Source organism: Lates calcarifer, linkage group LG3 (assembly GCF_001640805.2).
Source record: "Lates calcarifer isolate ASB-BC8 linkage group LG3, TLL_Latcal_v3, whole genome shotgun sequence".
In the NCBI taxonomy this organism is placed as follows: Eukaryota; Metazoa; Chordata; class Actinopteri; family Centropomidae; genus Lates; species Lates calcarifer.
Genome location: NC_066835.1, coordinates 6253349 through 6279686, shown reverse-complemented (window position 1 = coordinate 6279686; position 26338 = coordinate 6253349). Strand labels below are relative to the sequence as shown.

Below are 26338 nucleotides of genomic sequence, written 5' to 3'. Positions count from 1 at the left end.
AGATTAAGCAAGAGCAAAGAAAAGAGCTGACAACTCTCCTGCTCTGACATCTCTCTCTCTCTGTCATTGGCTTCAAGATATTAGGTCGAATAAAGTTTACGATTTAATCTTTTCTAGAGTTTCACTCTAGATCCTTCCACTTTTGTCACACTTTTTAAAAATCACTTCTTTCACTTTTTATTAATCTTTGGTGTCTGATTTAAAGTGGCATTTACTTATATTTTTCTTGTATTTTGTAAAACACATTGTCTTGCAAAAGAATCTTCTATATGTGAGAAATCTGACCTTTTGAATAAACATACAACTTGATGTATTTTTTTTTTATTGACTGCATCCAGTTCTCTTTAGTTCAGTATAACATTGACAAACCATCACTGGGTTATCCATTAATTTGAGGCTTAGCACACTCCCATTTTAAACAAACAGGAAGGTTTAGCCACTAAATTATCATGCCCGGTGTTGTTAGTGGCCCGAGTTCTTCATAAAAACCAATCAAATCTGTATCCCTGACTCAAAGTGGACTCTGATAGGGCACTAAAGGACAGCCCACTAAAGGGAGTCAGATGAGAGAGGAACACTGGACATCACTTAGACTTAACCACTCAAGACAGTATTTATTCTGACGTACATCGAGTTGAGATCAAGAGGAGAATTCTGGACTAAACTGAAAATATAAACTACCTGACTGAAGTGTATGTTAATATTAAGAAAGCTGCATCCTTCTGTCAGATTTAGGGTTGTGTTAAGCCTTTTGACCAGCTGAGCATGGGCAAAACTGAAGACTCTGGGCCAGAGGAGAGACCCAAATGGGACAACAAGGTGCAGTACCTGCTAACAGTGCATTGGCTTTGCAGTGGGACTTGGAAATGTTTGGCGTTTTCCCTACCTATGCCAAATTTATGGAGGAGGTAAGATGCTGCCTTCACAATCAATTTTCACATTAACACCATAATTCAATTACATTTTGGTGTGAGAGATTTAAAGTATTTTATCACCTGTGTGGTGAGATGCTTTAATGCTGGCCAAAGTTTAACTGCCACAAAAGCAAAGATTCCCTTTTTCTTTTAGTGTAATTAGTCATTAACACATTGAATAGGTCAGTCATTGTCACTGTGCATTGAAAAAAGTGAGCCTTATCTGTGTTTGACTGATCACAGGGGGCATCAGGGAACCTTTCCCACTCAACAGCTTAAATTCCGTTATTTACTTCCTCATAGTTCTCAGTAAGATATCTTGAGCCCTGAAGCCACAGAATCCTAAAGGACCTGGGTCATAGTGAAGCTGTGTAAACAGCCAATCCCGTAAACGTGCACAAAAGTCTTGCTGAGACTCCTATCCCTACTCTATTTGACCTCGGCTTAGTGATCAATTAGTCCCCTTTGCCTTAGATTATTTGGCACACATTAAGTGAAGAGTCGTGGTGATTTTAATATTGTAAGAAATTTTTACTAGATTGACTCAGACGCACTCATGTTTTTAGCAACTTGGGAAACAATAAAATTCCTACTGACAACCCAGTGTCTGTAATATATATCCATTTCAGAAGATCTTGAAGCATTGCAGTGCCCTTATTTAGCATCGCCTTAAATATCACTTATTACAGCTTGATCAAGATAATTAGTTAGTCACTAGACTCAATGAGGTGGTTCAAATAGCCACTCAACTTTCTCAGCAACGTATGTCGATAAAGACTCTTACAGTCTGGCTGATGTCTAACTGTGAGCTAAATGTTTACTTCATGTCTTCAGGTGCATTCCTCATCCCCTACCTGATAGCGTTAGTGTTTGAGGGCATCCCCCTGCTCTACCTGGAGCTGGCTATAGGACAGAGGCTCCGCATGGGCAGCATCGGTGTCTGGAACTCCATCTCACCACTGCTGGGTGGAGTCGGTAGGCGACCTAGGATTATTAGTAAAGTTATTAGAAATAGCTGAAATTAAATAAAAATACATCAGATTCTTAAGTAAGTACCTTCTCTTTCTAAGTTGCATTAAAAAACATTACATGAAATGAAAATGTCTTTGAGAAAACACAAATCTTGAATCATTCTCAGGACAGTATTTAATGACCTAAAACACTGTCGGGGCTGTAAAATGTTGTTTTGTTTCCTGACAATATTATTTTCCATATATGTAGGCATTGCCTCTATGATTGTGTCATTCCTGGTGGGTATTTTCTACAACACCATCCTGGCCTGGGTGCTGTGGTACTTCTTTCACTCCTTCCAAAACCCCATGCCGTGGAGCCAGTGTCCACTCAATGAAAATCACACAGGTAACAAGGAAACCCACCTGTCTGTCATTCTAGCTGTCACACAGGTCAAGTAAATTAACACTGCACTTCCACACTGACAGTAACAACAAAAATACTCTCTGATTGCAGTTTGATACTACATGTAAAACATTAATGTTATTAAATGAGGTTTGGGAAATGTGTATGGTTACCTTTAACATACTAAACTATCACCAAGAGGACATTTCTATGCAGTCACATAGCATCTCAGGTCAGATTTAATAGGAAAACTACTGGATTGTTTTATGGCACAAAGCAGTGTTGACAGATAGATACGAGACAGGCAAAGAGCACAAACTGTTTTCATCGTGGTTTCATTTGTTTTTGGTGACCATGCCATGATATAAAAACTGTTTAATGGTGATAAACTTTACCTTAGCTGTTACAAAACTTAATTTTTCAAACCAAAATAAACACTAAGAACTTTAAGCTCTCACAGAATCTTACAGGTGTTTAAGATCATGTTGTCGTGCACGTATCCATGTAGGCTATGATCTAGAGTGTGAAAAGAGCACTCCTGTGAATTACTTCTGGTACCGTGAGACCCTGAATATCACACCTGACATCGAGACCAGCGGCTCCCTGCAGTGGTGGCTGGTCATCTGTCTGGCTAGCGCCTGGTGCGTGGTCTACATCTGTTTCATCAAGGGCATCGAGTCCATGGGAAAGGTCAGTTTACCTGGTGACAAATAAAATATATAACCCCAATTTCTGTATCATACACAATCTTTTTTTGTCTCAACTTTTCAGGCTGTGTATGTGACAGCCACCTTCCCTTACCTGGTACTGACCATTTTCCTGATCCGTGCCATCACACTGCCTGGAGCTACTGATGGACTGGTGTACCTCTTCTCCCCTGATGTGAGTGCTGTCACTTGTTCTCACTACAGGTGATGTAAACTTGTATCTCCCATCACAGACACAATAACCTGATGTGCTGTCTTTAACGCTTACTCTAGTGGGAGATACTGAAGAACCCTCAGGTGTGGCTGGACGCTGCTACCCAGATCTTCTTCTCTCTTTCTGTGGCCTTCGGAGGTCTCATAGCTTTTTCCAGCTATAACGCAGAGAAGTAAGAACTAAATCTCCATTCATTATTTTGGTAAAATTGGGATGATTTTGTAAAACTTTCTGCTCCGTGTCTATTAGAAACAACTGTGAGAGGGATGCTGTTCTAGTAGGAGTAATAAACAGTGCCACATCCCTGTATGCCTCCATACCCATCTTCTCCATCCTGGGATTTAAAGCTAACAATGTCTACAACACCTGTCTACGACAGTAAGTATGCACATCTATTCCATGTCATTTTAAAGCTTCTTCTTTGCTTTCCAATACCAATAAGGCAGTTTTTTTTTTGGTATCTCCTCTGCAGAAACATCCTGGCTCTGACCAACCACTTTCACATTTCAGACCAGAGCATAACAGTGGAGAACTATGAGCACTGGTTTGAGTATCTAAATCAGACATTTCCAGATCAGGTGGCCAGTTTGCACCTGAGGCACTGTGACCTGAACAAATTCCTTGACGAGGTATTGTGACTTTTAAAAACACATCCAGTCTTGTACTTTGCATTCTTTTTATCTGAGTCTCATTTTTCTAATCTTCCTCTTCCCTTGCGTCCTGATTATTTCCAGCTCTTGCCTCCCCTTTCTTTTCCGGAGTACAGTACATCATGTGCCAGTCAGACACATACAGTCAGTTCAGGCTTCCTCATTACTTTCTTGTCTCTTTTTATCTTCCGCCCTCAGAGTGTTTCAGGTACGGGCCTGGCTTTTATTGCGTTCACTGAAGCAGTGATAGAGATGCCAGGCTCACAGATATGGGCCATACTGTTCTTCATTATGCTCTTCAGCTTGGGCCTCTCCTCCATGTTTGGCAACATAGAGGGAGTCCTCACACCCATCAATGACCTCAAACTGGTGCCCAAGTGGATCCCTAATGAACTCGTTACAGGTACCTGCAAATCTTCAAGTTGTTCAAAAGCCAGAAGGATACATTTTGTTGTTGTTTTGCCTTTGAGTACGGTCTCTGAAAATCTGTTTCTCACCTCCTTAGCAATCATCTGCTTGATAGCCTTCTTGATGGCTCTCATCTTCACCCTGGGTTCGGGGAACTACTGGGTGGAGGTCTTTAACAGCTACGTGGGCTCTGTACCTCTGCTCATCATTGCACTCTTTGAGATAATAGGAGTCATTTATGTCCGTGGAATGAAAACGTAACCTCTTCTTATTTTTCTTCTTTAATACACCTGTATACAATTTTAATCACAATTTGTTCATTATTTTCTCTGGTCCCCTGTGTCCTCTTGACAGTTTCAGTGAGGACATCCATTTCATGACAGGGAAAAAGCCCAACATCTTTTGGACTGCATGCTGGAGGGTGATCAGTCCCCTAATGCTGGCAGTAGTGCTGGTTGCCTATGTGATTGTCCAGGCACAGAAACATCCAACCTATCCCACATGGAACCCAGATTATGTAAGTGCAGGTTAAGGCAAGTGATGGTCAGAAATATGACTCCAAACAAATGCTAACCTTTTCAAATGTGGCGAACAAGTTCACTTTAACAACTTGATAAAGTGATAATGTCAATGAAAAAAACAAAATAAGAAACAATAATGCAGGCTTACATAGTTTTACCTCTTTGAAAATATGCTTATTTGCGTTATAGGGAGAGCTAGAGAGGAAGACTGATACCACTGTTGTGCCTGTTGGCTAGCAGGTACTAGCTATGATAGCTGTTTGGAAACAGCCATGACAGCTGGTATAAAAGATGTTGAAAATTGTCTACCAGCAAACTGCATTTTAATAATTAACATGTATCTCCTTGGTACATATACAAACTGAAAAGTAAAATCTATAAGTTAAGTAAGTGTTTCTTGGTTTAACAGTGGCTTTAAGCTAAGAACTTAAGAAGAACTTAATTTTAAAATCAAATAATGATATAACACTCTATTCATTATATTTTACATTTTGTTTCCATAGGAAGAATTCCCCAAACCCGAAGTGAAGCCATATCCAGACTGGGTCTTCGCCATAATCATCCTCCTCTGTGTGCTTCCTGTGCTTCCCATCCCTGTGGTGTTTCTCTACAAACTGTTCTGCCGTCTGCTCAAGAGGTCCACTAATCGTGCTGAACTAAACCCTTATTGCAACGAAGGTTTTGAGATTGAAACACAGAAAGAGAAGTACCGCAGATCTTAGGAAATGTTTCAAGCAACAATATTACTTTGTGGACACAAAATGACTTTCTGATGGTTACACTTCTGTGGATCTCTCCTCTTAAATCACAGCAGAACTCACATATGATCAGTCACTTTGAAATATAAAATAGATGTGCCTATTAATTTTTGATGTCTACATTCATTAGCATTTTTCAAGACCTGATCTGATGTATGCCATCTCACATGTTTCTTCAAAAACAAACCTGGATTTATTCAACAGTCAAATTCTCTCCTTTACACATACTGAAACACGTCGTTGATTCCACATTTACAAAACATTTGAACATAAATGTCATAAAACACTGCTTGAGATCTTAAGCTTCTTACTGTTTATGAGGGATTTCTTTAAGATCAGTGTAACATCATCATGTACAAAAATCATTTAACTTACGAACTGTAATGGTTGCCAATATTTCTGTGGCCTTATTTACATATAAATTATTTGCAAAGTGACATCACGTCTTCTTTGTGGAAAACTACCAGAATGTGTAAATCAAAGTCCAGACAGACAAACAGCAGTAGATTGAGATGTTCCACTACAGTAGCTGGATGATTTTCAGTTATTTATCTTTACTCGTATGGAGGATGTTGTCTTATAGGGTGTGTTTATGACTTAAGTTTATAATTTAAGTGTTTTATATTTGCTGACTAAGAGCTGCTTTTCTGCTGCCAGCTTTCCTGACACTGTGTAACAGATACATTACAATTTTTTGGGAACATTGACAGATGACATAAATCCAAATGACTGATTTCAACACACTGCTCATCTCCCTCTCTTGAAACCTGAGGATGAGACAAGGAGGAAGAAGAAAAAACTTTTTGTTCTACGTATTGATTTTGCAAGAGGGTTTTGGAGAAAAACAGACAAACCTCACAACACAAAAACTTCAGAGAAGCACAGTACATATTCATACCTTTCAGCTGCTGAGGGTTTCTTGCTTGCTAGAGGCTGTAATTGTTTGCTAGTTTGAAGTCTACATCCGGATGGTCAAGAAGTCGACCGGGGTCCTGGGGTTGGTGGCCTGTCGGACCCTGGCCAACCTCAGGTCCCCCAAGCGCCACTCCAGACTGCGTTTCCCTGTCAAAAGATGACAGTGGAGGATAAGGGTGATTTTTTTTCTCTCTTCTGGTGAATTGTAACATTCATCCAATTGAAATTTCTTAAACGCCTGTAAAGCTGAATTAAAGGTGGCAATAAACTGACTTGATTACATGTAGGAGTACATATCCTAGATTTACTGGGTTGGTATCTCTCACAAAGTCCACATTCTCAGGGATTGGCCTTCTTGGCAAGTCGCAGTGACAATGTCTTCATATTGTTCATTTATTGAGTCTTTTCTTAGGACTCGATATTCCTGCAGGTGCAAAGCCAGCTGTTGCGCAACATAGTTTTTATGCAGTTTTCTGCAGGCACTCTCCTGGCTCAAAATGAACAGTGTTTTTGATTAGGCGGTGCAGTGCAATTTTGGTGCTCAGTTTGGCATGAAGTTGCACCTGCTCTTATTGCAAGAGCAAAACTGTACCCATTTTATGCATGAATGGCACAGCAGTGATAACATTAGGATCAGTCAGAACCTAATGGTTGTTAATTTTAATTCAATTCACTGAACTTTTACCCTGGATGACTTTAAAGGATGATTCAGGGATTTTGATCCTGGGCCTTCTTTTCTAATGTTTTTGGGTGGAAATGGTTGGATAGGGAGAAAAATCTGTTTATTTTGTATAACTGGAACTGCTAAACAGGAGCTAAAACGAAATCACATGGTTGTCCACCTCAAAATACGTGTCTTAAAAGTACTTCTTTTTGCCACTGACTGGTTTTGCACAAAGTAAAATGTGAGAATGCCTTTTCTTGTCTTACTTGACAGTAAACTGAATATCTTTGGGTTTGGACCATTGGTCAGACAAACATCTGAAGACTTCACTACCATTTCTGTATGTGTGTGTTTCCTGAGGGTACATACGTTTGTGCAGGAGTGGGAGCAAATCCTTATAGAGAGGACGATGCTGTGACAGGACCATCAAGAAGGAAAGACAGAAAAGAAGCTCCACTGCTTCATACTGCATAATGCCTGTCTGAGCCTTGTTGCCTAAAACCAACCCTGGAGAAAAGGGAGGAGGGAAAAAATGATGAAAATAAGTCTTAAACTCAATGTTGTTTGTATTACTGTCATCCAGATGTATGAGGAGGAAATGTTGCCTTTGTTGCTGAGTCTGATGAGGTGATTGGCGTACTCAGCCATGTCCCATATCATCTGCAGGAAGTAGACAGGGTTCTTAGCAACCGTCTGACCAAAGGGCAAACTCTGGGCACACACATGGAACCTCAAGAGAAAAAACAAAAAAACATAAAGAGGCACAAGATAGACAGACTCTGCCCATATATTTACATACTGAGGTAAAAGGCAGTGAAATGAATGCACAGCTCAGTGCAGGTATTGACTGACAGCCTTCACTGTGTTTACTTTTATGGCTGTATTATCTTTACAGGTCAATTTAGTAAGTCAAGGCCAGTGAGCATATGCAGGGAACACCACTGTATTTCAGTGCTTCAGTGGACAGCAAATTATTCTCAATGCCCATTTAACTTGTTTAATCTGAATAAGTCAGCAAATTAATAGACAGTGATACTTGTGAAATAATGTGAGAGCCAGAGGTGAGGTCACTGTCTTTACCTGCACGCATGAAGCAGCACCAGCTTGTAGATGTTCTTGTAGACTGCCTCAAGAGAATTAGTCTGTGAAGGAAAATGAATCTGTTGTTGAAATGAAACAAGAGTCAGGTTGGGTACTTCAGTTCTATTATGGCACCAACCGAAATGCTTCGATACTACCCGGTATTGAAAGATGCCTTGTTTTTGGTGCCAACAAGTTTTGATACCAAGGAGTTAATCGCGTGATCAAGACCTGATAATGCTGCCGTTGATTGGCTGTAATGTTACATGTTGGTAAAGGCATGCAGGAAAAATACTTATGCGGTTACACCCACAGACGCAGTTCACGTGAATCTGTCTCATGAACTAGTGTGTGTGTCGAAGCGGTTAAAAAAATGCAACTGAGGTCAAAAGTGTGTCTCCATTTTAGCAAGACTGATGCCAATAGTGCGCGATGCAATATTTGCAAAAAGGACATTGTTGCTATGGCCAACAACACGGCCAATTTGATGAAGCACTTGAACGTGCACAGAATCAGTTTACGAGCAGAAAGTTGCTCCTTGTTCAACTGCACGAAGATTTAAAGGTCCTTAGTGTGCAGTAGTGAGTGACACTGACTTGTCACTTGTTTGCAACAGTTCCTTTGCACAAAATTATTTGTTATTATTTTTAAGTTAGAAAACTGCTTTGAGTGGAAAAATGCCAAAGCTGAAAAATAAAACTCAAGATTTGTACCATAATATGTAATGTAATTTTCTTTGTTAGAATTGATTTGATAAAATTGGTATCGAAAAAAGTATTGTTCAGGAACCGGTATTGAAGTCAAGGTATCTGTATCTGTACCGGTATCGAAAAATTTTTGAACGATACCCAGCCCTAAACAAGAGTGACTAAAATAGAAAAAGTGTATATGGGACTTTAACTTCATCGATGCATCTCAATCATACGCAGCAAAGTTTATGAAAGGTATACTTGAACTGTCATATTTGTACATGACATATAACAACATTAAGCAATATTAACTAGCCACTTTTGAGAATAACCTTGGATAATTTTGGCTCTACATGTTGATAAAGGCCAGTGGCTTTCAAGTAGCACAGCTTTATGTTTATACCCTCAAAGAAGACAGCCCCTTAAATAGGACACAACTAACGAATGCTTGTTTTATGGCTGATAACTGACCTCTTGAGCTGACTGATGATCAAGAACCTTTCTGAGCACAGCGGAAGAAACTGCAGGTGCACTGAGAATTTTAATAAATGAAGCCTACATAGATCTAAAGATACAGAGACCAATTAGCCAACTATGACACATGAGTAGATTATGTTACCTATCAGTGATATCTAATTAGAGCAATTAACATCTTGTCATTTCCAATATAATTAAAATTCATACATTATTCAATTAACACACAGCTTTCCCTTAGTTATATATTTTCTGAAGATACTGCTCGAATGCAACTATGCCAGTGACAAGACTAGCAGTTTATAGCCATGCTAGCTCCGTGAGGCTGTACGAAGGCACAGTGGTTAGCTGAATGCTAACAATAGCATGTTAAAAGGCTCACTGAGACTGAGAGGAGGCTTACTAATTTTGCAGGTATTTGGTCATTAACTTAAGTACTGGACAAATTAAACATGTGACCTGATGATGGCGGTAGTTGAAAAATAAAGGGATGACAGAACACCAAACACTATGTCTGGTGAACAACAGGTACTGCTCATCACCTGGGCAATACTATTCCTATGATGAAGCAAAGTGCTGGCAGCATCATGCTGTGGGTGCGCTGTCAGTCAGAACTGAGGGGAAGATAAATGCAGCCAAACACAGAGGTCCTTGAAAAGCTTAAAAACAGGTTTTCACTTTGTTGTTATGGGTTATAGAAAGTAATTTGATAGACTTTCTGGATCCACTCTGTGTTCATAGTGAGCATGTGAAGGATTTTGAAAACTTTTAAAATGATTATTTCCCTGACCTTCAAGTCCACGAACACAGCGTGGCATTTGAGTCTAAGGATGGCCATCAGTTTCCTCCTCATTTGCTGTCCAGCTGAGTGGAAAGAACCCAAAGTCAGACTGTAGCGCAAAGACAAGCCTGCATAGCTGTGAGATGGAAAAAAAAAGAAGTAACAAGTAAACAAAGAAAAAGTAAATGACTTAAAAACTACAAGACACTTTATCGTGAAAAAATATTGCAAGTAGAGATGCATTTATAATACTTTCTGTGTTTTATGCAAGAATATTAATTTTCCATGCCGGCATGGGAGTTGTCCTTAGAAATGTTTATGAGAACGTACAAAGTACGGGGGTGGGGGGGCAACTCATGCAGATTACAAGAAACCATAAAGCCGACAAAGCCCAATAACTTCTCACGCAACACGCACACTAGCAGGCAATAATTCTACTTCAGAATTTCAATTGACAAGATGTTTCACCTTGAATAGTCTTTGAAGATGTCCAGCGAGTGTGTGTCCAGCAGCAGTCCACACCAGGGGAAGAGGCAGCGAGGGGGCAGCACCCGAATGCCAGGACAAGAGCTCACACTTCCTGACACTTGAAAGTTGACCACTACCTTCTGAGGGTTGACCACCAGACCATACTGTGGTACCCCGGCCAGTAACATCCTATACACAAAGTGCAGGTGGCATTATTGATTGCTAGCATCATGTTGTGTTAAATCTAATGCATTTAATTAAATTGTAGAAGTTGATTTTATGGATTGTTGCTGCCCTGCATGAAGCACTTTGTACCTTGGGTTTTGAATAGTGCTCTACACACTTACAGATGTTTTAAATATGTAGCTTTCTACACAACTTGTTTTAAAAAGAGAAGAGAAACAGAGCGTGAGAAACAGAGTGAGAAAAGTACACTGAAACTTAACTTTAGATATATTTTTGTTTGATTCAACAGAAACTACAATATTAAAGCCTCCTACTTCAGAAACACAGTGACAGCAAATTAATATAGTTCCATTTCATCTGCCATTTTCTGCAGTCATGATAGACTGACTGCTTTATCTTATCTCTGGCTAATAATGTAGTCAATAATGGATTTTCTAAAGGTTTGAAATATTTATAATATAACAATAATTCATGGGTAAAGATGAGGCAGCTGTGTAAAAAATAAATGTTGGTTTAGAACCACTGTGCCACGAGAACACAGAATGGTGTGTGTCATACTTGAGGAAGTTTTCTGCTTCATGCAAGTCTGGGGTGACCAGAAGGAAGTCATCCACCAGTCTCATCAGACACCTACAGGAGACACAGAGGAAAAGTAGAGAAAGGCTGCTCTCTGCTGGTGCACATATGTTACTACATCTAGGAGAGGATGACATTAAGTGAAATACAGAGGTCTGCTGTACCCTTTGTGTCCGTCTTTGAACAGGACACTCTCCATGTGACCGTAGCAGAGACAGCAGAGCAGACTGGACACTACTGATCCTTGAGGAATTCCTCTGCATTGACGGTATGTTCTGCAAAATACAGCGACAAAATCAGGATGAACTGCCCTGGTCACATGGTATATGAAAGGAAATGAGTCATAACATGCTGCCCATAGAAATTCGTGTTGGTAGAAATTCCATGTTGGAAAGACAATTCTTACTTTTTCCCAAACTGAACAACACTGTCAGTTAGCATTTGGGTGAAAAATTGCAACGCCTCTCTGCCATGAAGGTCTGAGCAGAAATGCTGGAAGAAAGAAAAGTAATGAAATGCTCAAATTTGACAAAAAAAAATGTATCAAACATTCATAAGTAAAAAAAAGACATCTCAGGGTGTCACCTGCTCCACCAGTATGGCGTGATGGACTTTGCCTCTTTTCTGCAATGACATCACAAACCCTTTCATGTTGGTAGATCCCATGTTGTCCTCCAGGATGTCTGCCTGTATTGCCAAAAAGGAGAATCTCTGCAGGTGGATCAAACAATATGTGTACATGCATGTGAATGTGTGTGTGTGTGTGTGTGGTGTGTGTGTGTGGTGTGTGTGTGTGATGTTACCTGTCTAACAAAGGTCTTTTTCAGGCCTTCGTGGGAATCAGCCCAGATCTTGGCATAGCGGCGGATGGTAAAGAGTTCATCCTGGACAGGTGATAGGGCCTTACCAACCACCTCAATGAGTTTGTCATGAGGCAGACTCTCATAGGCTCCACTCACATCCACCTCAAACACAGAGAAAGGACAGAATGAATAAATGAAGATAGAAATGAATGGATTTCATAGTGTGTTAAAATTACAATTAGACACGAGTAATTAAGAGTAATAACAACCTTAACAAAGTAGAGGGGTTGTGGCTTCTCCTTCTGGGCTGGAGCCAGAGACTGCATCACCTTGTGAATGTCTGTCATCCCCCACACTGTAGAGCCCAGAAGAGATGGAGTGGAGCACACACAGGCCCGCAGCATGTCCAGCAAGTCCTGGACACGCCTTCGGTGAAGCTGCGGGGGGGAAAAAAAAACCTGCACATGATCATAACACATAATACAAAACTCACTGACACGTCATTGTAGAAATGTACCCTCGTTTTGGCATCTGCTCCTATGACTCGTGTGATAGGCCTCATGCCATCAGCCTTGGGAATGAAGCGAAGGCGGGAGATGACAGTGGCTTTGGGGAGGGATGCCACCTGTGCTGGAGTTAACTCCTCCATCTGACCTTTGGAAAGGTGACCTCTAAAATCACAAAAATGGTTTGTGAGCTTGTGTCCCATGACTGTACAAATATGAGCCTTTTTGCAAATATGTTTGTCTACCTGAAGGCCAGATCCTGCAGCTTGGTCCAGACTTCCTGTCTGTAAAACCTGAGGGCGTTCTTCTGGCCAACGCTCTCAGTGACATAGAAGCAGGCTCGGACGAGGCTTACAACATAGCCATCCAGAAGCCAAGCCAGGAACTGACCCAGGATCTGTATGCGGTATGAGAGCTCACTGGGCGGGACTCTGCCTGCGGATGAGGGTGGTTGCATCACCCCAAAATACATGTAGCAGCAGAAAAAAAAAAAAAAAACATTTACCACCTGTGATAATCTTACCTGTCTTACTGATCTTCAACCAATCACAGTCATTCACCTTCATCTTCCACAGCAGTTCAGCCAATGAGAGCTTCTCAAACTTGCTGCTACGCAGAAAACCCTTGACCCTTACAAAGAAATGAAGTCGGTTGTGGTCGGAGCCCCACAGCTTGTGTGGGATCACGGCAGAGAGACATTCCCTGACAAAAAGGTAGACCCGGTGAAGTGCACAGTGTTGAGGCAAGAGGGAGCTCAATTCTCCCTGTCCTGGTTCTCTCTCCTTCACCAGTGGACACATTCTCTGCAGTATTCTGCTGTACGGAAATCTCCTGTGTTGACGCAACAGCTGACTGAACAGGGGGACCATGTTAAAAAAGCGTGAGGGAAGTCTCTTTGGCCTCCTCTCTAGTCCATTTAGATAAGTCAGTCCCTGAAAGAAGACTATTCTTACCAAATCTTGCCCTTGTAACCTTCTGGATCCAAAAGCACTCTTCTTTTTCCTGTTGAGAAGGAAGCCACGCATTCCCCTCCCCCCATACATGAATCCCAGTGTGCGGATAAAACATTGCGAAGGAGGTAAAGGGGGGAAAACCCCTGTTCTCCAAGCAGGTCCTCCCTCCAAGGGAAGTATGGCTGTTTGCATCTCAGCAGGCTGTTTAGAGCCAGTGCCTCCATTTTCCAAAGGCTTCACAGATAGTGTTGGTTCCACAGTCATGGGCTGCCCTTCCTCCACTGAGTCATAGCAAACCTGTTGGATGTCCTGTGTTGGTTCATGCTCTCCTACCCGTCTCCTCTTTCCTGAACAAGCCATAACCTCTTCCCCATCCTTCTGATCAGTTTCTCTCTTTCTTTTCCGCCTCCTTACTCTTACATTTGTTCTGTTCTCAGCTCTGTGTCTCCTTTTCAAGGTCACAGACCCTTGATACCTTCTAAACGGAGTACCACCTTGTGCCCTGGAACGCGGCTGTAGATAAAACCCAGTGGAGGCAGGAACCATGGACACCCTGTCATACACAGGAACACCGCTCACCTGGAAAACACATGAAGAAGGGACTGCCACAAACACAGAGCAGCTCTCCAACAGGTACCGTGTGATGTCTGTGCCGAGGCGTACCGTGACTTTCTTCCACAAGTCACTGCCATGGATGTATGCAGCGCTTTGAGTTACATCTCCTTGGAATTTGAAGTGGTCTGCATCCCTCTCCTCCTGAGCCAAGGACAGAAAATTGTAGCCATGCGCCAAGACGTTTCTTTTTCTTTTTCTTTTCATATTGTTGAGAACAAAAGCCAGCAGTTCAGGCAGAGTACAGATCTGTGGAAAGCATAAAATACATCAACGTCTCACATTTGGCATATTCCTTTACTTTTTGCATCAAGAAAACTAGTTTCAGTCTCCTATAAACTAGACAGCTTGATGGTTGTTGAGAGATTACATCAAAACTGAGGAATAAAGCTACTCCAATGTGTTTCCATGAGGTTAGCGCGTAGACTGTAGACTGACGTTATTTAAGTTAGCATGACAGCAAGCATTAGCAGCACTGAGCCAACGGTTGTACAAAATTAGCACGAGTCAACTCTACGAGTCTGGCATGCCTGGGTAGTTTTAACGTACCTGGTTGCAGCTTGGTACTTGCTGTAGCTCCTTGTCAAAGCAGACAAAAACAGCCCGGACAAATGATTTGAAGCGGTTTGTGTCTGACTGTTCAACCAGCACAGCCCTCTGTCCCTCTCTGAACACGATGCTGTCCGCAAACTCCTCCAGTGTCTGTGTGTGCCGATAAAGTGACCGGAGGATGTCAAGCACGCCGGACATGTCAGTCGTCGACATACTGACCGCATGAACTCACCGTGTTATCGCTCAGGACGCGTTAGGACAGGTAACTTCATCGAAGCGAGGAAGCTGATGATGAACTTTATTTGACGTTTCAAGGGCCCGCGTCATCCTCAGCCAATGAGCGAGCAGTTCAATCTAAATGCCCAATCAGATAGCTTCATACTGCAGTGGAAATCACAGATGACCAATGGAGAACGAGGAAAGGCATGTTGTCTTTTTTCGTGAGTAGAGCTGGGCAAGTGTGCTCGTGAACGGTCAATAGTCACTATAAAATCGTGCGATTTGCACCGAGTATTAAAATGTCTTAAACTTAACAGGACTGACTTTTTCCTATAACGAAGTGAAAATTCATCCAATTTAAAACTCACTATAAGCACCAAAGGGGGCCCAACCACTTGATATGTTTGGAAAAGTTTGAGTATTAAAATAATGCTGAAACCTTTTTTACCCTTTCTGTCGGAAATAAACATTGTGTGAACCTTTTTATTTAATTACCAACATTTTCGTAACATATTGGTATTGCGTTGACATTTGGCAGGAATAAAAATAAGATTCGGCCTCCCGCTGCCCTCTGCTGGTCAACACGAGCACAGCTCCTGAGCTCCGATTGGTGGAAAGACGATTGTACTGAGCGCGCGAATGCACCCACCTCTCTTTCCTAGTCCGCAGTTAGCCTTTAGCTTAGCGTTGTTCAGTCCTTTAAACAGGTCTGCTGGCACAATACAACAGCACCGGAGACAAGGCTGTTTGATGCCGTGTATCAATTAACTTCTACTCTCTGTGGTCAAACAGCAACATAAGATACCTCCAATGGCGGACAAGGAAGGTAAAACGAAGGTTTTTATCGCAGTCAGCGACAAATAACGCTGTTATTTGACTTTTTAGCTATCTCGCCGATTAGCTTAGGTAGCAGTTAGCTGTTGTATTCCTTGAACTAGCCTTTCCAGTCACAACCCAAGACGGGTAAATCCCTTTTGTGTGAGTTCCCGGTATTACTTTGCAGTTCTTGTTTTCGTGTCATTTGTTAGCCACAAGTTGACGTTAATTACTATACAGGTAAAAACTGAGGGCACTGAACCACTGTTTTGGAGGTTATATGATGTATGCTAACCCCGAGTAGCCGGTTTTCATTATAGCTAGCTAACCTAATGGTGTTACGTTGCTCTAAACATACCTTCACATGAATACATACTGAACACTAGTCAGGGTGGAAGTTCTTTAATTTATAGCCCGTAGACAACCTTTAACAGCTGTTGACTAACCTCGTAGCATTAACTGTCAGTATTTTGACTATCGCCGAGACACATAGGCAACCTCACTGATAGTAAACGGGCACCTTCAGTCATTGAACGTCATAGACACATCTTGCAAGTAATTAAGGTAACTAAATGAAAACTGGAATTGGGACTGCTAATCTTTAATCGCTGGTTGCCGTTATCACTCTGTGTCCACAACAGCTGGTACATTTGATGATGCAGTGGAGGAGAGAGTGATTAATGAGGAGTACAAGATCTGGAAGAAAAACACCCCCTTCCTCTATGACCTGGTCATGACCCACGCTTTAGAGTGGCCCAGCCTCACTGCTCAGTGGCTGCCTGATGTCTCCAGGTACACACTCTGTACGCACTGGCACAGTAATAATACTCACACAAGTGAATGCCAGCATGTTTTCTTTAATGGATGAACCTTTTGCCCTTTACAGGCCAGAGGGCAAGGATTACACCGTGCACCGGCTGGTGCTTGGCACTCACACCTCTGATGAGCAGAATCACCTGGTCATTGCCAGCGTTCAGCTGCCCAATGATGATGCCCAGGTTGACACCACACATTACGACAGTGAAAAAGGAGGTTAGAAACCTGTACAATCATATACTAAATAAGTGTACATATTCATGGAGGCTTTTCATTTATATTTTTAGTAGGTGTCTGTGTGTTTTAAAAACACAGTTACAGTTGTTTAGTTGTTATTGTACACTGTGAATTAAGCAGCAGACATCCCAGGATCTGCCAAGTGGCATTCAGTCACATTTATTATTGGACTTATTTTGATATTCTCAGAATCCTGACACGACATGTTTACTCTGTCCGCTGAGTTGTACTTCTCTCAACTTACTACCCCTAAATCAGTTGCTTCAAGCCAGAAAATTCTGAATTACCTGCATACTGCATCTGTTTACAAATTTCTCTGTATTTCCCTGCAGAGTTCGGAGGCTTTGGCTCAGTGAGTGGCAAGATCGAGATAGAAATCAAGATTAACCACGAAGGAGAGGTTAACCGTGCCCGCTACATGCCACAGAATCCCTGCATCATCGCCACCAAGACCCCCACCTCAGACGTGCTTGTGTTTGACTATACTAAGCATCCCTCCAAGCCAGGTACAAAGATCACACACAGTACAGGACACTGAAGGTGGCATGTTGTTGAACACATTTTGAAAGTAAAGCAGGTGAATTGGTACCTTGGTTGGTTGACCTACTGAAAAAATATTTCCTTTAACATATTCTCATTATTTTGTGTCTGTTTTTGTTTATGCTGTATAGATACAGTGTGCATTCACTTTGTTGTTCACAGATGCTTCTGGAGAGTGCCACCCTGATCTGCGTCTCAGAGGTCATCAGAAAGAGGGCTATGGTCTCTCCTGGAATTCAAATCTGTCTGGCTGTCTCCTTAGTGCATCAGATGACCATGTAAGAGAAAATTTAAAGTTTAATTGTTGAAAGCAATCATCAAGCATCTTCACTTATTTTGGGAGTCATTAAGTCACCATTTTTAAATGTTTAGACATCTTCAAACATGGGATCTGAAGTTTTGATGTGGTTTTCATCTCTCATCTCTCCTTAATCTGCAGACGATCTGTCTGTGGGACATAAGTGCTGTGCCAAAGGAGCGGAAGACCGTTGATGCGAAGACAATCTTCACTGGACATACTGCTGTGGTGGAAGACGTCTCTTGGCACTTGCTTCATGAGTCACTCTTTGGATCTGTAGCAGATGACCAGAGGCTCATGATGTAAGGAGCTTGACAATAAAGTTAATTCTGATGGGCGGGTGAAGCAGTTCCCCTGAAAAGTTATGCAATCTCGCACAGTCCATGGATATCTGTCGTTTTTCAAATAATACAAATAAATGACTCTCCCTCTGCTGTTTTTTCATCTCAGCTGGGACACTCGTTCAAATAACACCTCCAAACCCAGCCATGCAGTGGATGCCCACACTGCAGAGGTTAACTGTTTGTCATTTAACCCGTACAGCGAGTTCATTCTTGCCACTGGCTCTGCAGATAAGGTAATGTCATATTCCACCTCATCTTAATTGTCGTTTGTTTCGTTTACAGAATGGGGTTCATTTCTGTGATATCATGTGAATTTTTTTTACCTATTTGACTAAATGAATAATGACAATATTGTTGCTATTTTGAAACTGTGGTGTTGTCACACACATGAAGAAAATTTAGCAGGTATGTGTAATATCTCTCTGCCTCTCATAGACTGTGGCTCTTTGGGATTTGAGAAACCTGAAACTTAAGCTGCATTCCTTTGAGTCACACAAGGATGAGATCTTCCAGGTAAAATATTTATCACTCATGACATTGTCTTGAAATAAGGACTGCAGGATATCTTGTATTCAGTTCTGTTAAGACAATGGAAGAAATTAAATTACAGTGATGCATTCATAAATTGGAATCTTTTGACTTCTCAGACAAAGCAGTTTCCTGGTGCTTTTAAGAATCCCTGATGCAAAAGTCAAAAAGTTGATAAATAGGAGGCATCAGCTCTTGCTAAGCAAACATATGAAGTCTGAGACAAATAGTTTGTGATGGGCATTCCACTGTATGCCTGTGTTGCTATTCAGGTTGTTCTAATTTGAGTTGTCTGACTGGCTGTTCCAGGTTCAGTGGTCACCACATAATGAGACCATATTGGCATCCAGTGGAACGGATCGTCGCCTCAATGTCTGGGATCTCAGGTAAACAACTTCTCATCTACCCTTAATGTCTTCTGAATGCGGCTGTGTCATGTTCTGGCTGCATTGCAGTCATCTGCCATTTTAGTCAGTGTGGTAATGTCCACTGACCTGTGAATGACATGTCTCAGGTGTGGCTTTTTTCTCAGCTCTGCTACCTTCAAATGCTAGGTTGATTTTTGCCAGAGCAATGCTATGGTTCTCGCTCTGCTAATTAAGCTTGTTCAGGGGATACAGATAAAATAAAAAGGTGAGATGGCGTGCTGTAGGACAGTCATCATAGGCATCAGAAATATGGCCACTAATGAACATCACGTCACAGTCAGAGCTGTATCCAGTTGACATGGGGCTAGCTATACTATATTGCGGTTTAGTACCAAGTTGAACTCTTCTGTCTTTTTAGTAAAATCGGAGAGGAGCAGACCCCAGAAGATGCAGAGGATGGTCCACCTGAGCTACTTGTGAGTCTCATTAAAGCCTGCTGACCTTTGGTGGTTGACTTTTCACTGTTACTGGCAACATCATCCTGTATCCTAACAATGTCAATAATGGCTTTTCTTCTGTCTACTAGTTTATCCACGGAGGCCACACAGCCAAGATCTCTGACTTCTCCTGGAACCCCAATGAGCCCTGGGTCATTTGTTCTGTGTCTGAGGACAACATTATGCAAGTCTGGCAAATGGTAAGTCAGTTGAGTCCACATTTTACTAAAGCTTGTTAGTTGTGGACAGGCAGAGAACATGGTTCCTTTTTTGTATTACATTGTCTCAGAGGAATTATTTAAGCTCAAAATCAGTAGAAAACCTTATAAGGTCACAGGCAGCAGGCAACTGCTCTCAGGATACATTGTCTCTCAAGAAAAACTATAACGTTGATCAGAGCAAGCAACAATGAATTTGTAGGACAAAAATGTTGTGCGATGGGAGCTTCCTGACATTTCAGCTAACGGCTACCAAAAGAAAATCTCAGTCAAGATCAACTTTTGATTTAACATTTGGCGGGATTCAGTCAGGGCAAAGTGACAAGATGGAAGAGAGAAATGGTGAGTATAATATATAAGTGCATTAACCCAGGTGTGTGTTTATTTTCTTCTTTTTGTATTACTTTACTTGTACTACTAAAGCATATGTATTTTTTGTAACACTAAACTGTCATAATTAAGAAAAGTTAGCAGCTAAGCATGTAGTGGTGTTTTCTGTACTTCAGTCCAATAATGCACTGACTTGTAAATATGTCTAATAACCTGGCAGTATATTTGAATGACTGACACGCAGATTCTCTTTGTAGGCTGAGAACATTTACAACGATGAAGATCCTGAGGGTGGAACAGACCCTGAAGCCTCAGCGTAACACCCCTGCCTGTTTTGTGTAATAACTGAATAACCTCATCACAAACTGCCACCTCAGAAGTTCAGTGCAGCTATTTCTTCCCATCCTGCTCTACTTTACCGGTTCACACTGTATGTCACAAAACACTGTAAATACAGGAAAGAGAGGAATCATGTAGGAATATTCAAAGACTTCTCCTTTACTCAGTAATTTATTGCCTGAAGAATCTCAGCCATGTTTTTTGCACTGCGTATAAAGTGTATATTTTTGTAATCAAATTGGCTTTCCCCTGTACTCTGAGATGTTTTAACCAGTGCTTTTTCAAAAATAAATAATATGCATTTCTATAATATAAGGGAGCGATCATTATGACAGCCCAATACAAATGCTTACTTACGGTAACTTGCTGTTAGACTTTAAACAGCTCCCTCTAAACATTTTGACAGTGTTGTAGAGCGTCATATTTTATGTTTGGTTTGGTCACCATTTCTACACTGTATCTGAATGAAAATAGAATTTTAGAGTGAATCTTGTGTTTGAATTGTCCACTCCAATTGTCCCACATCCCCCCACTTTCACCATTCATTAATCATTTGAGTAATTGATTTAAAAAATGACTAATCATTTTTGCAGTTGTGAAATAAAGTTTTCTATGTTCAAGATTTTGCAGTTGTACAGTTAAATTGTCAGCGTTTCTTAATAAAAACGTCTCTCATCAGTCATTGGGTCCACTTGATATATTGTCAACACTTCTCGTAATAGTGTCAGTGTCTTGCTAAGCTTGGAGGTATTTTTAAACAAACCAAAATAGTCCTTAAGTGAAACGGCTGGTTATACTTCATCGTACTTTGTTCAGACCTTTTCATGTGTCTGGCATGTCGGCTTGGTGCTCTCCTGTCTCCTGCGCTTACTCTCACTCTATTACTCTGCTTTCCACTGTTTAGTTCTTCAACCGTGTTGCCCTTATAAGTACATGAAAATGTCTCTGCCCTACAGAGACAGACGTTGACTCATCAGTCGCACTCAGGTTACAAGAAGCACAAAGCCTTTATTCATAACAAAAACGTTTCTACAAGCAGCAGTCTAGTTCATCTTAACAGACTGTTCTGAAAAACCTTTTCAATCTTAGTTTAATGTGTTTTAACAGCATCTCTTAGTGTGTATAAAGTGCATTAATTGAACCTTGGAGTTCACTATGTTGCAGATAAAAAAAAAAAGGATCAGTTTTTAAATCATGGAACTAAGTTCATGTGTCTGTGATGTACATGATCATGTGTTCTCCTCATGGTCACACTTGTTATGGTCCTCAATGGCAGCCCTGTAAGAAGAATGTTTTAATTAGAGTTATATATAGAGAGTTATTCCCTATATGAGGTTTATAAAAGTATGGTGCAGAATAGATGAACAAATCTTGCCTGTAAAGGAGGAGTTGTTTGGTAAGGCTGTCTCTCAACTCCTCCATGTCTTTGGCTTTTTTCTTCTGAATCTTTAACTCAGTCTTCAGTTCTCTGCTGCTCTCCTCCAGATTGTACACTGTCTCCTATAATGGTGATAAAACTTAAGTGCTGTGAGTATCAAATGATACAGTTTTACTAATGTACAGTTTAGGGACAGTTTGCTCCCCAAGCTTTGTCTTTCCTTCCACCTTCCCCATTTTAAACACCCTTCTCCACATCGTCTTGCTTACCTTGTACTGCCCCACATCCTCTCTCCGATGTATGTGGATCAGTTTGAGTTTCTCCTCCAAACAAGCCCTCTGGAGCATCAGCTTTTGGATCTCCTCCTTTAGGGGTCTCAGCTGGGACTTCAGTTCCTGGGCCTGCTCTTTGGCTTTCACCAGCACTCCAGCTGTTGCCTCTCTTCTCTTCAGCAGCGCCAGCAAAATGGGTTCATATCTGGACCAAGGCAACCATTGAAAATTTAATGAGTTTCTACCCAAAACTGAAATATAAGCAACAAATTACCAATTGTCAATTGCAGGGAACCAAGTCAAAAACAATCTCATTACACATTTTGTGCTCACGATACTAGTAGTGGACTTAAATTACTGGAATGGATTTGTTGTTTATGGCTGAAACTACAATGCACAATTTGCTGTAAAAGATGTAGGTGTAATCAGCCTGTAAATGGTAAATGTGTAAATGAGTAACAGTACCTGTGCTCAAGGGCTCTCAGCCCACCCTGCAGATACTGCTGGATGTCTCCACAGGAGTGCCTCCTGCACTCAGTCAACTCCTCTTGGGTGTTAGAGGTCTGACTGGAGGTCTTGGCATGAAGCTCTGCCTGTATTTCTAAGAGCTGTTGTTGTTGGGCTGACCTGAGCTGGCAGCCCTCCTCTGTCAGCTGGAGCACCAGGGACTGCAGCTTCTCCTGCAGCATAGGAAGAAAGAGGTTTTTATGTGTGATTTTTTTTGGCAACTGCAATGCTTCAGATAAAGACTCTTCTTGAATATTTCCTTACCTCTTCTCTCTTAAGTAGCTCCATCTCACGGTGCTGGTTGTTCAGGGAAGCCTGACTGTGGGTACAGTCCCTGACCATGGCAAAGAGCCTCCTTTTGAGCTTTCTGAGCTCATCTTGAATCCCCTGTCTTTCCAGGTTGACTTTCCACATACTCTTCTCCTCCTCTGCTCTCTGCTCCCTGAGGTTCCGAATCTCCCTCTTCCTCTCCTCCCTTCTCCCCTCTTCCTCTTTCTTTAGGATATTCATTAGCTCTGCCATTTTGCTGTCAATTTGCTCTTCTGATACCTCTTCCTCCTCATTGCTCCCTTCTGCATCCTCTCTGTTTTTATTCCCTCGTAACTCCAGCACTTCTGCCAACAGCTCCTTCCTCCTCTTCTCCAATTGCTGTACTTCATCAATGCACTTCTCCATCTGAGACCCCAGCTCCCCTAATTCATTCGTACCAGATCTCAGATCAGTGGTGTCCATTTTGAGCTCTGTTGTCTCTTCAGCTGGAGTCATCTCAGTGTCATCTACCTCAGTCCCAGTTCTGTCAGCTTTGGTTTCAGTGCTTTCATCAAACAGGAATCTTGTCTTTGTCCCTTCACAGTACATTGGATCATTTTCATTACTATCCAGTGGCCCTGATGACCCTGAAAACTTGAACTGTGGTTCAAGAGCCCCTTGGTGTGATTCCCCTGACCTTTCCAGTCTTTCCATTGAGTTGCCACCCATGTTGTCACAGCCAAGTGAAGGACTCTGCTGAGTTCTGTTTGTTGCTGAACCTACTGTCACTCCATTCCAGCAGTCCTCTGAAACTTTATCTCCCTCTGCATGTTGAGCAGCCCAGGATCCTAATTGCATTGGCTGGGTCTCCAACTTCACTGGCCTCTCTTGCTGAATGGGCACCAGCGTTGTACCCCTGTAATGATGAGGATTCTTACTGATGTGTACATATTCGTGGCTTTCATCTGTAGCCCAGTCTTGTGGCTGAAAGTCCATCCCAGCCTCTTCCATACAGCTCTCCAGCATGGCCAACATCCCGAGCAGTTGGCCCTCATACTCCACCATGGTTTCACTCAGTTTGTTGCCAGCTGAAGTGATGGGCATTTCTGTCTGGCGTGGAACTTCTGCATTCACTCCACACCTGTTGATGATTGCACCCATGCCCTGCAACTGCCCTTGTGCTGGCTGGTCTTCTGTTTCAGCCCCATCCATGTGTGTGTCAATGTAGCTGGTGGAAAGATATGCTTGGGGGGATACACTTGTTTCTCTATAGCTCTCCATGGTAACTTCCTTTTTGCTCTGACCGTGAATTGATTCAATCATGCTTGTTTCAGTATAACTTTCTGAGAAGTGTGAGCCTATGGGAATACCAGTGAGCTCCTCACAGCTCTTCAATAAGTCATCCATCTCCTGTAAGTATGGCTTAATTAAAGTTGATGAATTCAGATGTGCTCCTGTGAAGGTGAGTCCAGGTGAGTCCTCTCTTTGTTCCATGATGGCTCTGTCTGGCCCCCCATCCTCTTCTTTGATGAAGAGAGGCTCGAACCCTATAGATGAAATGTTGTCGTCTATGTCCTCCATTGGTTTAGCCTAATTCTGGTAGTCTCTTTTTCTGTAGATGATCTCCTTCAGAACCATCTCATCCCTTGACCAAATCAAATGAATATGTTAGACAGCCTAGCTGATGCATATCAAGCACTGTAGCTGTTGGCAGTCAGGCTGCATGTCACAAATACTAGGCCTGCTCTGCACTGATGATATGTCGACAGAGGAGTTGGCTTAATATGTTGGCCAGACTTCTGTGTAAACTATGTTGATGTCATTAGCACATGTGAGCATGTAGAACAGGGCAAGGGCGCAGTTTATCAGTAAGTATCCTACCAGCAGCTGTCCCCTTAGGCTAGATGCCCCAGGCATCCAACTCACTGCCTGGCAATGGGCAGACACACACCTTGAACTAGTCTACTCATGCATTCATATGAACACCGCAATACCACTAATATAAACACATACAAATCGTTTACGTCTGAAGCTCCAACAAGTGGCATTACACAGATTACTTTAGAGAACAGATTATCATAACATGTCATTGTGCCGATGGATGGGCATCTGCGCTCCCTCCTGGTGAATAATGTAGCTGTAATTTCAGTCTTTGAGGTGTTTGCCAAGACTGTCCAGAGACTCCCAGAGAGTAAATTGATCAAATTGACCCAATTGTGTCATGACACAGATATTTTGTAATGTAGAAGGGGCATGGAAGACAAGTGTGACATTCATTTGATTGTTAGACAGCTGTTTCCTGACCAGGACCTCCTTCAACAAACTTCCAGATGCAGTTCAAGCTTTTATATTAAACTAGGTCAGATAATACAAATAATGTGCTTAAATCTACAGCACACACAACCCCCCTGTTTGTTTGCCTCTGTCTTTTGTTTTTTGTGTCCCCAGTGGCCGAGGACTAGACTTTGTTGTGCATAGCACAAAACACTGGGGAGGACATGACAGTGACCAGCTGTCTCGCTACAGGACAGGCGTGGGCATGGGGCACATTCCTTAAGACCTCCACCACCCAAATACAAGTGCTGACCTATATTTGCTCACCACTCTAAACACAAACTTTATTCCTCAACTACCCAAAAACAATGACAAGTTTAAAAAAACATTTCCTTTATGGTATATCTGACATGCCTTTTGCTTATAGAGGTACATGAATGGTCAGTTTCAATTTGTTATGAGATTTTCATTCAAATTTGATCAGTATCATTACTATAAATCATATGTCATCATCAGCTATAACTGAACTTACTTCTCAGCGTATATCCCTGTTTCCTCTGTCTTTGTGCTGTATCCTCATGGGTGAGTTTGTCTGAAAGGAGTCGTGGTTCAAAACGACAAAGCAAAGTGAGCAGCAGAGAATGAGCGGGAGCAGTGTGTGCAGATGAACTGAGAAAAGAAGGGGGGGTAAAGACAGTTGACCCAGCCTCCTCTCTCTCCCCCTCTCTCCCTCTCTCTGTCACTGTGCTGTTATGTGTGACCATGACTACCTCAAATCTGTTTAGGTTTATTAATAAACACTGGGCAGGGAGAGAGAGGAGCCACAGCAGGCTTTTTCACCCCAAGAGGGATAAAGGAGTTGCCAAAATGGACCCCTAAGAAGGAGAGCAAACACCTGGCAGCAATATGTAGTTTGTCTAACATTACATTTATCAGAGACACGAATGGATACTAGTTTTAGTGTCAGATCTTCATTTCTGAGCTTTCTTGATACAGCCTTTCTTTTCTTGATACAGTATATCTAGTGTCTAGTATATCTGCTATTAAACTGAGGGTTAAATCACTCACTGTCTGAATGTCTTACTGCCTCAATGTCTCATGAGGTTCAAGAAAAGTTGGGTAAGATTATCACAGAACTCAGAACATAGAACATAGCATCCTTGACAGCATAGTTTTTACTTCTGTCATGCCAGAATGGACTGATGGAGGTACAGCTGGGAGCATCTATTATGGCTGTTGAGAGGTGAATGAATCCAGGGGGTTTATGGTGTGTGTGTGTTTATGATGAAAGAGAGCATGGCTCCAGGATTCCACCCGCGCC

General features: G+C 41.8%; 4 protein-coding genes across 6 annotated transcripts; 2 read left to right on the top strand and 2 right to left on the bottom strand.

Moving 5' to 3' along the window:
* Positions 1 to 476: 476 nt before the first annotated feature.
* LOC108900387 (sodium-dependent neutral amino acid transporter B(0)AT3-like) lies at positions 477 to 6725 on the top strand. Its single transcript, XM_018701400.2, is given in 13 exon segments — positions 477 to 837; positions 839 to 908; positions 1749 to 1889; positions 2136 to 2273; positions 2779 to 2960; positions 3042 to 3152; positions 3251 to 3363; positions 3441 to 3569; positions 3664 to 3820; positions 4040 to 4244; positions 4347 to 4506; positions 4604 to 4766; positions 5274 to 6725. Coding segments are annotated over 13 exon segments (1860 nt in total). The 5' UTR covers positions 477 to 765; the 3' UTR covers positions 5493 to 6725.
* On the bottom strand, positions 6444 to 15260 carry tert (telomerase reverse transcriptase). 3 transcript variants are annotated; one of them, XM_018701397.2, is made up of 16 exons: positions 14785 to 15246; positions 13194 to 14484; positions 12916 to 13105; positions 12682 to 12835; positions 12434 to 12601; positions 12165 to 12326; positions 11947 to 12048; positions 11768 to 11853; positions 11526 to 11636; positions 11344 to 11415; positions 10600 to 10788; positions 10141 to 10267; positions 8188 to 8249; positions 7713 to 7837; positions 7477 to 7614; positions 6444 to 6590 (listed from the first exon to the last, which is right to left on the bottom strand). In XM_018701397.2, the coding sequence occupies exons 1-16, from the start codon at positions 14998 to 15000 to the stop codon at positions 6487 to 6489; spliced, it is 3297 nt and encodes a 1098-aa protein (XP_018556913.1). In that variant the 5' UTR covers positions 15001 to 15246; the 3' UTR covers positions 6444 to 6486. The 3 variants fall into 3 exon arrangements, 2 of the variants coding, with proteins under 2 accessions (XP_018556913.1, XP_050921577.1); XM_051065620.1 differs by having other exon boundaries at positions 15020 to 15243; XR_007808953.1 differs by lacking the exons at positions 6444 to 6590; positions 7477 to 7614 and having other exon boundaries at positions 7760 to 7837; positions 10141 to 10214; positions 14785 to 15260.
* Positions 15261 to 15614: 354 nt separating this feature from the next.
* Positions 15615 to 21015, top strand: rbbp4 (retinoblastoma binding protein 4). Its single transcript, XM_018701395.2, has 12 exons — positions 15615 to 15832; positions 16464 to 16614; positions 16709 to 16854; positions 17208 to 17381; positions 17578 to 17693; positions 17855 to 18015; positions 18164 to 18290; positions 18493 to 18570; positions 18895 to 18971; positions 19372 to 19429; positions 19540 to 19650; positions 20256 to 21015. Exons 1-12 carry the CDS (start codon positions 15817 to 15819, stop codon positions 20316 to 20318), a joined length of 1278 nt encoding a protein of 425 aa, XP_018556911.1. The 5' UTR covers positions 15615 to 15816; the 3' UTR covers positions 20319 to 21015.
* A 310-nt stretch (positions 21016 to 21325) lies between these two features.
* Positions 21326 to 25740, bottom strand: sync (syncoilin, intermediate filament protein). The gene is made up of 6 exons (XM_018701394.2): positions 25550 to 25740; positions 22759 to 24388; positions 22453 to 22667; positions 21985 to 22192; positions 21713 to 21837; positions 21326 to 21615 (listed from the first exon to the last, which is right to left on the bottom strand). The coding sequence occupies exons 2-6, from the start codon at positions 24322 to 24324 to the stop codon at positions 21567 to 21569; spliced, it is 2163 nt and encodes a 720-aa protein (XP_018556910.1). The 5' UTR covers positions 24325 to 24388; positions 25550 to 25740; the 3' UTR covers positions 21326 to 21566.
* Positions 25741 to 26338: the final 598 nt, after the last annotated feature.